We start from the raw sequence: 12177 nt of genomic DNA on the forward strand, positions 1-12177 counted from the left end.
GTACTGAGATAGTCAGCCATGCAACACAATTGATCTCAACAAGTTGGAAAATACCCTAGATAGCTGTAAAATCTTGTGTGGTTAACAAATTTAGCCAAAGCCAAATGACACAGGGCATTTTATGCATTAATAAGAGAGCAAAGCAGAGCAATTCTCAGCTTCGGCTTTCAAATGCCGTTAGCACATCACTGCATCTCAAAAACAGCTTCAAGGTCGGAGCGCAACACATTCCCCGTTTTCTCTTTAAAACAAGATCCTCTTGCAATAATCCCAATGTTTGGGTTGGGAACTAATGAGTTCCTCCCCCTCCCCCTCCCCCTCCCCCCCATGCCCCCATGGAAACCTACCTTGCAACAAGCCGTACCTAAAAGTAACTTACAGGGAAATTGGAAACTGATTGGTTGGTTTGTTGTGGGATTTTCTTCATCTCCTAGAGCAATGTTTATGGTAAAATATAATCAGGAAATTAATACCTTCATCAAGAGGTAATTCAGAGAGCTTTACAAATAAACCTAAGAATCTCATTGATTACAAAAAAGGCTTTGTGCCTCCAAAACCCTTAGATGCTCGGAGGCAATTATACAATTAAGGTCTCTCTTTCTATGAAAAGATTATTGCATTTCCCCGTAATTAGTATTTCCTGTTTATTGAGCCAGTCTGTATTCAGGAGCACATCTCTCACTCTCTTTTACTGCTTTCCAGAGCAGTGTAGTTCATAACTCTTTTCCTTCCTCCTGGTTAATACAGTTGTATTTTTTTGGCCTCTGTCCTACAAACTGTTAATGGCTAGCTACTTAATCGGTTTTTTATTTATCCTTCTCTCATATAATATATTCCAACCCTCCCTCCTCTTCTCCCGGTCCCCTCCTCCCCTCTCCCTCACATCCACTCCTCCTTTTCCCTTCAGATGAGGGCAGGGCCTCCCAGGGACATCAAACAAATATGCCATCATATTAAGTTACAATAAGACTAGGTCCATCCCCTCATATTAAGGCAGGATGAGGCCAACCCAATGGGAAGAAAGGAGTCCAAAAAGCAGACAAAGGAGTCAGAGACAGCCTCCGATCCCACTGCTGGGAGTCTCACAGGAAAACCAAGCTATGCAACCATAACATATGCAGAGTCCTAGGTCACACCTATACAGGCTTCCTGGTTGTCGGCTCAGCCTCTTGGTGAGCCTTGGATAGTTGATTCTGGGGGCTGATCTCTTGTGGTGTTAATCGGTATTATTTTTGAAAAGTAGTAAACAAGAAAAATAGAGTTTGGGTTTTGTAGATGGCAGAGAGGGAGCCAAGAGGAACTGGAATGGTCTCCTCCGATAAGGATGGAAATAAAGATGCCAAAACCTAAGAGGAGAGAATTCTTCAGAGTAGAAAGGGAGAGAAATAAGATAATGGGCGTTCTCCTCTTTTCATCTTCGCTTGCTATCTTGTCTTTCCTGCTTTGCTGGTCCACCTTGTAAGGGATCAGAGTTGAGACTTTAGGGTCCACCTCGAAGGTGTACTTGTGTGCTAGATGCTGTGAAAGACCCTAGGGTGCAAGTCAGAGCCAAATGTCATGACCTTCTGCTGCAGAGGTTCCCTCAGTCCCCGCCCCCCGCCCCCCCACGCTCACACTCTTCCAGATGCATGTTATTGAAGTCCGAGTTGTCTCGACAGATGTTAGAGTCACCGAACGGTTTCAAGTTCAAATAAGAATCTCTGTATTTGTAGAATCCTCAAGCGCGTTTGCCTTGGTGCTCTCAGGTCGGATGTGTCCATACGTTCTTACCAGGACGAGGGGCACTTTCACATTTAATCTCAGTGTTGGTTCTGCACAGGAGAATAAGACCCTTGTACTTGCACCTGAGAGTGCCTCCTCAGCCCTCATGCGTAGCAGCCCTCCTCGGCACACTTGGCACTCGGTTGGAAGTGACCATTCAGAAAATAGACGAGTCCTATAGACTTGCATGCGACCTCTTCTCCCTTTAGTTGAAAAATATCTAGAAAGGATCCAATACAATACACAGTGACAGCTGGAATGCCCACTCGCTCAGCATCGCTTCATGCCTAGGTGATGTTTAGAGGACTCAAGCCTCATGCTCTTTTTCATGTCTGTCCGATAAACCCCAAATCTGAAACACAACAAACACAAGAGATGACGCTGAAGAACATGATGTGGGTTTGTGGTTTCCCCCAGAGGACTTGGTCCATCCGGTTGTGATTGGATTGAGATTTCAGGAGAATGTGTAGACAGATTGTTGCCACACGGCTTCTCTCTGTGACTCATGTGCATTCTTGCAGTTTTAATTAGTATACTCCATATCGTGTCTACCCAAAATGACAATGAAAGTGGAAATTGTCAGATAAGAGTACATTTTAAAGCCTGTGGAACACTTGATATTTAGGAAAGAAATGCCAACAAGGGATGGGTAAGGAATTATGAAATGCTTCTGTGAACCAGTGTACTGAGTTACTCTGAGTATCTGCTCAGACTTGTATATGTAGAAAGGCTTGTTGGCTTTGATACTGAGCAAAAAATATCAAGGTGAAAGGTGAGCTTACAACACGACCACTATAAAACATGGTTTCTCGGAACTTATCTGGTCTCTGTCAACGCTTGGTGCAGCTCAGCGTGTACAGATAAACATTAATAGCTTGTGGAAAACTTATATTCTTGCTTTTAAGTGTATCTCATAGAACATCTATAGTGGGAAAGCAGCACTGTTATTATAATCAAAACATTGTTTAATTTTTAAAATGAAGATAAAGTGTTGAATTCACACATTAAATTCATCGTGTTTAATTTATAGCACATTAGTTTTAAAAAGACCAGGGCTAGTCTACCAACTTTAAGCTTTACTCTGACATGAGTTCTGATGTTACTCAGTGGAAGGGGACTGTCCTGATGCTGTCTGGCAGAATTCTCACAACTGAACTCACACATACAATGGGTTTTATATGTGACATAATCTTATAGCATTGCCACCCAGCACAGGTATTCTTCTTCCAAGACTTGGGACAGAGATTCTGAGGCCATCCTCTTTAATCAACACTGTAGAAAACTCCTAGAGGCCCATGCACTCCTTCCCATGGACGCAGTGACAGGCACAATAAAAACCACTTTTTTTAAAAGTGCAATAGGGTTGATTCCTTATCTCTTCCTTATTTGTCTATTATTCCTTATCTATATACATCTGTATCCTCTGGGTCCAGTTACCCTGCAGTCAGATCCATTTTCTCATGCACACACAGATAGTAATTTTTCCTTCAGTCATGGTTTGACGGTGCAGCTGTCTGTGCCCAGCCTTCTCAACCTTGGAAGCTCTCTAAGTTTAACTTCCCCTTGCTATCTTCCAAATGGTTTGTGTCAAAGCCCTGATATTTTGTTATTTTTGAGCTCAGTTGTCTCAATATCTTTTTTAAAAGATTTATTTATTTATTATGTTTACAGTATTCTGCCTGCGTGTACACCTGCAGGTCAGAAGAAGGCACCAGATCTCATTACAGATGCTTGTTAGCCACCATGTGGTTGCTGGGAATTGAACTCGGGACCTCTGGAAGAGCAGTCAGGGCTCTTAACCTCTAAGCCATCACTGCAGCCCCTCAATATCTTAATATAACTAAATGCTCAAAATTATTTGCCTTGCTTTGTCTTCTCCTTTCATTGGGTTCAAAATAGCGTTCATCTAAGCGGCAGTGGGAGTGCTATGAAGTTCTTTCCTAACACACAGCTGCTGCTTTAAAAGGCTTTGGAAGGAGGATTGAGCCACAGATCACGGATGCCCAGGGCTCTGCTGCTTCAGAGCTCCAGTTGCCAAGGTGGAAGTTTGCTCAAGTTAGGCCAGTCCGCCTTGGTCTTTTGACAGTCTATCTGTGATTGCTCTTCCAACTGCGTTTCTTTTGATTAACCTGAGAGGTTTGAAGCCAAACATTATCCGTCTTCTCTATTACTCTGATATTAGCTAATTAGGGTTGAGTCCTCAGTAATGAGGGTTTTCTGTCCTTGGTCTATATGTGTATTTTCACGGGGAATACTGGAAAGTTCTTGCTGTGTGGGCCATAGATTTTTTTTTTTTAACACTGCTAGGAAACTTGTCAAAGGAATGAGTTGTTCTAATGTTTTCACACGGTTGAGAACCGGTAGGAGAAGCCCCCCTCTTAAGTATAATCATGGCATGACCAAGGCCATGACTGAGGCCAGACGATGTGGAAAGGAACAACAGGAAGAGGAACTTGGCCAACAGTCAATAGTGAGTGAGGAGTGAGGGACAGTTCCCGGCCTTGACGCCTGTGGGCAGCATCTCCCACAAGTCCCTCAGTATTTCCGAGTCTTGGGTTTGGCATCATGCAAATGAGACTGCTTGAGTTACCTTAAGGGTCACATTTGTACACCCATGTAGTACACTTGGCCTAGTTTCTAATGCAGGTCGCATCGAACTACAGCATAGTTTCCAATAAATTGTAGTTTTATTGCGTCTTCAAAAAAAATAAATAAATAAGGTTATTCACATGTCTTTGTCATAAACTGCCATTCTGTGTTTTAGTCGTTTGTTATCTGCTTGTTTTCCCGGTCTCTCCTTGGTTGTTCTGTGGAGAAGGGTGACATGAAGCTGCACTGCAGAGAAAACCTCAGGGTGCCTCCCGCTAGAGACTGAGCAGTGTGGCTGTGAGACGAGCATGCGCTCTTAGAAGGCAGGACCAATAGCAAGCGGACACCTTTCTACCAGATACGTTACGTCAAGGAGAACTGTCGCAAGGCGGCCAAAGCTCTTCGTACGCAGTCCCAGCCTCTCTGTTTGATTAGTTCTGTGAATGTGACCAAGTCTGCGTTCTTCCGGGTCAAGATCTCTGTGCACGCTCGGAGTCCCATTCACTGGGAGCCAACGCATGATGTAGGAGCCATCTTCTGGGGGCCAGCTCTTCTTTTTCTTTTCATTGAAAGCAAACTTTTGTTTTTAGGTCTAGATAGATGTTTTAAGTTCATAATGACAAGATAGGCTAGATATTGATTTACTTAGGCATACCAAGACAGGAAAGATGTTTTCTTCAAGGCTGCCAAATAGAAATAGCCAATGTAACATTTATATAATTCCTGAAAATAAGCTTGTAATACAATATACTCTGATTTTCATATATTATGTTTACCTCAAATCCTCCCTACCCACCTACCCAAACCCACACCCTTTCTTTTTCTGTCTTATTTGGATACAAACAGGAAACTAAATGATGATAATAATAATAATAATAATAATAAGAAGAAGAAGAAGAAGAAGAAGAAGAAGAAGAAGAAGAAGAAGAAGAAGAAGAAGAAGAAGTTAAAATTTAAAAACAGAATGGGACAAAACAAACACATGAGACACACAGAAATCCAATTAAAGCACAAAATCAGAACTGTCATGTATGCACAAAAGACCTATAAGGGAGGAGGAAATCCCTGGCAAAGCATTAAAAAAAAAAGAACTTCCAAAGATGCCATCAAGTTCATTTTGTGCTGGCTGGCTGCTGCTGGGCACGGGGCCTGGCCTTCAGAGGGATTTGTGTACCCTGTGAGACCCCATTAGACTAACTTCTCGCGTGTGTGCACCGCTATCCCTTGGAGACAGCATCTGGATTAGGGATGGGAGCTCACGTCCATTCCCCTTCCCAGTGCTGGGGCCCCATCTGGCTCAGGTGTGTGCCCAGCCATGTGCGTGCTGCCACAGTCTCTGTGAGTTCATATGTGCACCGGTCCTGCTGTGTTTAGAGGGCCCCGTTTCCTCGATGTCTTCCACCTCCTGTGTCTCTTAGAATTTTCCTGTCTCCTCTTCTGCAAGAACTCCTGAGCCCTGAGGGGAGGAAATGTGATGGAGACACCCCACCCCTTTTAGGGGCTGTACACTGTCTAGCTCTGTGTCTCTCTATGTACTCCCATCTACTGCAGAAGGAAGCTTCTCTGATGATAGCTGAACAAGTTGCTGATCTTTTGAGTAGAGTAGAATATCATTAAGGGTCATTTCATTGCTACATTCCTTTAGCAGATTAGTATTCGGTTTCCCCTTAGGTCCCAGGCCTGCCTAGTCTCAGGTGATTGGCTACCCTCATGAATTCCATCTCATAAAGTGGGCCTGAAGTCAAATCAGATATTGGTTGGTTGCTCCCACGAGCCTTATGCCACTATTGCTCTAGTGCATCTTGCAAGCAGGTCACCGTTGTAGATGGAAGGGTTTGTAGCTGGGCTGGTGTTTACCTTTCTCTTCTGGAAGAGTGCAGAGTACTTTCTGTGTGTTTGTTTGTGTGTGTGTTTGTGTGTGTGTGTGTGTGTGTGAGAGAGAGAGAGAGAGAGAGAGAGAGAGAGAGAGAGAGAGACTGACTCAGCCTCTCTTAGAGGTCCCGGTCCCAGGTTCTATCCCCAGTACCCACATGGTGGTTCATAACCATCTGCAAGTCCCTATGCCAGAGACTTGATACCTTCTTCTGGCGTCCTTGGGTATGGGGTGTGCAAGTGGTCCATAGATATACATGCAGGTAAAAAAAGAAAAAAAAAGAAAACCTACACACATAAAATAAAATGTGGTGTGTTTGGACTTGGAAAAATATCTTTGGAGAAGGTTAGTGTTCTTGTATCTTCTGGGATGGAGGAATCTCTGTTCTTGATGTTTACAAGATGAACAATGCAAGGATATAAGGACATTTCCCTGGCTCCAGCAGGTAATGTTGCCTGCGAGATATGAGCACAGGACCACACTTCATTAGCATATTCATAATCTGCGAGGAGGATACAGTGAAATCCCTCTGCTCTATCCGCATAGTGAAATGCCGAGCTGGCTAATAGAAATGCAGAGCGACGGCGCCAGCCTACGTGTGTGGGCAGAAGGATGGCAGATGGGCGCCTGCGTGGACAACTGGAAGATAAAGAACTTAGGGAGAAACAATCCAAACCTATTCTCCCAAGACTAAAAAGGGTTTGAACTATCCGCCACAGCGAAATTAAAAGATTTTACAGTCAATATGCACCTTTCTTTCGTGCATATATTTATATTCCCACTGCATCTAAGAGCGCCTTCCATCGCATGTACTGAAGAAGAACATCATAAAGAGGGCATTCAAAGCAGAAAGCAGTATCCTGCTCAGACTGGCAGTCACGGTCGGCATACACCTGGGATATCCCAAGCCACGTTTTTTCAACCAATCTTAAGCTATCGTAATCAAGTCTGAGAATGTCCAGGTAAAATGATTGCTAGGCAAGAGGATCTGCTTATTGAATCATCCTTGCAGTCTCAGCATGGGAAAAATGAGAGTTTATAAAAAGCCACAAGGTTATGGGGCAGGTCATGCAGAGAGTCAACTTAGTTACCATATTTTTCGTACTATAAGATGCACCTGACCATAAGATACACCCAGTTTTTAGAGCAGTAAAACAAGAAAAACAGTAAAAACAGCAATCGGACCATAAAGTGCACCCTAATTTACCCCCCCCCCCACTTTCAGAGGAAAAAGGTGAATGTTTTGGTATGAAAAATACAGTAGCTTTTACCGTGTAAAAGGAGTGGGACAGAGAGCTATTTCAAACCTAAATCAGGGCCTGCAAAGGTGGCCTGGCAAGTAAAGGCGCTTGCTGCCAAACCTCACATTGCGTGTTCAGTCCCCTGGAACACATGGTGGAAGGAGAAAGCCAACTGTAGCAACATGTAGCCTCCACATGTGTGACACAGCACCGTACAGCCCATGTACACACATATGAAATAAATACATGCTTTTTTTAAAAAAAAAAAAACAAAACCTTAATCCTAAATGAGTTTTGCAAGACAACCAATAGGTAGCAAGTAGGCAAAAATCCAAGGTAGCATAATATAGATTCATATATGTATGTGTATATACTATATATACAATAAATTGCAGCTCCTCTTTGGTAAAAACTTGATAGAAATAGAAAAACGGTATGTGTCAAGAGCTGTTGCAATCTGGGGCACGCATAGATGCGGAAGCGGGGGACGTGTATGAATGTGTTCATAATCTATTGTTTTCAAAAGTGGTATTTGGAGATATGGAGGTATTCAGAGCATTTACCTTTGAGTAAAACAAGCTTGAGAGTCAGACAAACCTGATTTAGATGCCACAGTCTTCACCCTCGGGCTCTTGGGTAAGTAACCACTTGTCTGGACCATAGTTCATATGTAAAACAAGAAGCCTTTCCAGATAGGCATGGAGGAAGGCAGTGGCTGTCCAGCATTCCAGGACAAGACTGGGAACCGACCCAGGCTCCCTCAGATTCCTCCTCCACACATGCCTCTGCTGTTGTGCCCTTGAAAGCACCACCCTGGACGCTTTGTCTGCCCCAGCGGGGCAGTGGTAGCACCTAGTCTGACTCTAACCTGCCCTACTTTCATCTTCCTCATTAACACCCATTCTTCCCTGTTTCCTGCCCCCCCCCCTCCATCCTCCAGCCCGGACCTGTTTCAAGGCTTGCTTTGGGCATTGCAGAGATAACACTGATAAACAAGTGGCAGGGCCCTGCTCTTAGGGAGCCCACATGGGAAGGGCTGGTGCATAACACAAGAATCTCAATAAAGCAATTTCCAGAATGGTGAGACAGACAGACAGACAGACAGACAGACAGACAGACAGACAGACAGAAAGGTATGGCAGGGGAAGAGTTTGGGGGGCTGTAGTACAGCATTTTCAGTGAAGCCATAGGAGAGACTCTTCCTCAGGAGACATTTGAGTAACAGAGGGACAGAAATGTAGCTACCTGAAAGGCTCCAGGCAAACGTTTCAAGTAGATGCTGGAGCAAGCGGGACAGGAGGGATGGATGGGGCAGGTAGGGGATGGAGTGTAGAGACCCCCAGGTGAAGATGAGTGTGTGTGTGTGTGTGTGTGTGTGTGTGTGTGTGTGTGTGTGTGTGCAGGCATAGAGGTGCAGTCACTCAAGGCCTGCATGACTTAGAGTCCTGTGTGGAGGGAAGGAAGACAAAGGTATGGTCAGAGAGGGACAGACTCCACCAGGCTCTTACCCATGAGGCTGGGGGAGGGGGTGGAGCCTTTTTATTCTAAGAGCATTCAGGTTTTTTTTTGATTGTCATTGGTCAGAGCCGGTTTGTAGTTTTCAAGGGTCTCGTGGCCAGTGTGCAGAGCGGGACCCTGGGGCCCTCTCTGTTTTCTCTATCCAAGCTTTCTGGCTGTTCCTCCTTCCAACCTCTCGGGACCAAAGTGTGGCCCTGCCTTGATTCCCCAGTCTCACAGGGTAGGGCTAATAATATTGCATAAACTTCTTTGTACTGTTTGTTCTGGGACATATACAATTTCTTTTTTCTGCGCCTCCCCCCCCTCAGATAAAGTAGTTAACCCAAATGCATGTTGTTTCAGGTTTTAAAAATCAGTTTGATTGGCCACAGGAAACGCATTTTGGCATCTCTGGGAGACAGACTGCACGAGGACCCTCCACAGAAACCCCCTCGGTCCATCACCCTCAGGGTAAGTGCCACCATGTTCATTTCTCTTTCCTCCGTTCTCCTCAAAAAATAAAAATAAAAAAAATTATGTTGTGAACTAAGATGGCTGAAGCCGTAGAAGAGGAAATACAGGCTGTTCCCCTCATTGCTTGCCTCATCTGTGTAGAAAACAGTCTCCCTTTCGATTGTGTTTGGTTTTCTCAATATATATATAACTCAGAGGCTTAGAAATGCATTATAAGAGAATCCAGTTTGACTAAGCACCACCTCTTAAAGACCACCCCCTCACCTCTAGTCTCTCACTCCCAAGAGAAAGGAAATGAGTTTTCTGTCAGACTCCTCAAACCCACAGAAAAGAAATCGATCAAGGACCGCAGTTAAGTTTTTTTAAAAAAATCAATTTAAAATTAACCTCAGGGCCTTCTGTTTTTCAAGAAATGAAGAATGACCATTTTCACACACTTGAAAAAAATTAAGAGTATAGACCCTAAATTTTTATTTAGTAAGCTACAATTGTTTCCTTCAGCTATATTTTAAGAACCATGGGGTAGAGAAACTGTAAAAGGTAAAACAAAAAAGAAAGGTGAGAAGGAGTGGGGCAAAAGGAAATCAACAGGTGATTCCTGGCATAGCCGAGGCGCCCCGCCCTTCATGGCGCTTGCACAATCTCTTCTGAAGTCCGTTAGGAAGCCAAGGCCTCCTGACAAGCTCAGTTCTCTGCTTCCTCCTGCACTTGTCTGCATCTTATTCCCGTGGCAAATGTCAGAAGAGGTAGCCACAGGTGATGAGCACAAGCGTAGGCCTCTGTGCATGTGTCTCTGGAGAAATCAATAGCCCTGAGAGATGACTTCAGGGAACCCGCAGGCCACAGTCAGTGTGGCAGGGGCTGGACAGGATGCGAGCTTCCAGAACGATGAGTTTGATTCAGCTTTGAAAGAGAAGATAAACAGAGCCAATGAGGTGCTTCTCCCGGAGCCCCGGAGGAGGAGCTAACTCCTGGTAGCATCCGGTGGAATATGCTAGGGTAGGTATAGGCTACTTCAGGCTTTGGGGAATAAGGAAAGCAAAAGTAAGACCGTATTTGTCACTTCCATAAGAGAGTGAACCTCCAGTAAATTAGGAAAAAAATTAGGTTAGAAAGGGATTATTATCTTGCCTCCCCCTTACTTTGTGGAAAGAGGGGAGGCTCCGAGCATCATCGGCGTAACTGCGAGAGGCCTCTCCAGAGGAGTAGTTTCCAGTCTGCTCCTCGGCCTTGCAAACACCAGGAGCTCGGCGGCGGCCACCGCCGCTGCCCCTCGTCTTACTGCCGGCCAGTGTGCAGCTAGAGTTGTCTTTGCTGTTGAAAAGCATCCACTGTCATTATACGCATTGCTCTGCAGTCTGTACGTCGCGTGACATGCTATGTTGCCATACTGTGTCCACTTCCCAGCCCTACTGTCACACCACAGTTCGGTCGAGGATCAAGACCCATCTGGTCCCATGGTAGCTTCTTGTAATGGCACCCACCACAGTGAGCATGCGCTGCCCACACCGTTCCTTCCCTGATAAACGCGTGATGTTATCGGGTGCCCCACTGAGATGAACCTCCTTCCTGAGATCATCCACAGTATTGGGGGGAGGGGGACCAAACAGCCGATTACGCTTTAAACCTCTGACCCCCCGAAATCACCGGGAGGCAGGAATAGTGACCTGATCAGACTATTAACAGAATTAACAGTGGAATGTTAGCAATCCCGGCAGATGAGTGAGAAAACTGCTCCCATCCCCCCACAACCTCCACCCCCACCCCCAGCCCCCACCCCCACCCCCCACTCCCTGTAGCTTGTTATGTTCGTATTTCACAATTATTTGAAACCAAAGGCTAGCCACAAAGAGCATGGTATTTATTTCATGCTGTATTTCCATTCAGGAACCCAGTGGTAATCACACTCCTCCTCAGTTGTCACCATCACTTAGCCAAAGCACTTACACCACTGGTGGCTCCCTAGACGTTCCTCACATTATCATGCAGGGCGATGCAAGGAGGAGAAGAAATGAAAACTACTTTGATGATATTCCCCGATCGAAGCTGGAGAGGCAGATGGCTCAGGTAAGGTGTGCGAAGCTGATGTGTTTGCCTTTCGCCCCCTCAGCAGGTAACGTGCGCGCTCAAATGCTGAACAGTCGTAGCCCCTGGTGGATGCCTACTGCCCACACCTACGCTGAACTCTACCGTTTTATAAAGTGCACTGTGTTCTGCGCTCTCTTGAACTAGTTTGAACCAGCCCTCTCTAAGAGATGGAGATAGATAGATAGATAGATAGATAGATAGATAGATAGACAGACAGACAGACAGACAGACAGACAGACAGACAGACAGACAGACCCATCATCTGTGAATTAGTCAGATCTGGTCTCACTGTGCTCATAAAGTGTTTGCGGAAAACGGGGGAAAAAAAACAGGTCAGAACCAAGTCACAACAGAAATGAGTAATAAAAACCTAGGTTTTAAATGTAAATTGTTTGGGTGACAGAGCAGAAGTTTGGGGGGAACTTCATGTGAGGTCGTTTCCTCCCAAGCTCACATAGAATTACCCCAGTGGGAGTGATTACGCCACCTTAAACAGCCAGAAATAACAATGCTCCCAATATTTGAAAAGAGAGCTGCGTTTGCCCACCCTTCCCTGCGCGGTACAAATGTGCGTTCTACTCTACCACACTGCCCCTCCAATCTCTGCTCAGAAACTTGAAGTCAGCCGTAGTTAAACAGTGACGCGTGTCCATA

General features: G+C 45.1%; 1 protein-coding gene across 25 annotated transcripts in view; it reads left to right on the top strand.

Annotated features, from left to right (window-relative positions):
• ANKS1B (ankyrin repeat and sterile alpha motif domain containing 1B) overlaps positions 1-12177 on the top strand; it is a 999563-nt gene that overhangs the window by 912803 nt on the left and 74583 nt on the right. For 16 of the 25 annotated variants that reach the window (XM_084796582.1, XM_084796560.1, XM_084796578.1 and 13 more), the window contains 2 exons: positions 9325-9432; positions 11323-11502. In XM_084796582.1, the coding sequence (XP_084652708.1) occupies positions 9325-9432; positions 11323-11502 (288 nt within the window). The remainder of the gene's footprint in view (positions 1-9324; positions 9433-11322; positions 11503-12177) is intronic. The other 9 variants (XM_084796565.1, XM_084796563.1, XM_084796564.1 and 6 more) reach the window with 2 other exon arrangements.

Source organism: Acomys minous (assembly GCF_964271855.1).
Source record: "Acomys minous genome assembly, chromosome: 9".
Classification (NCBI taxonomy): Eukaryota; Metazoa; Chordata; class Mammalia; order Rodentia; family Muridae; genus Acomys; species Acomys minous.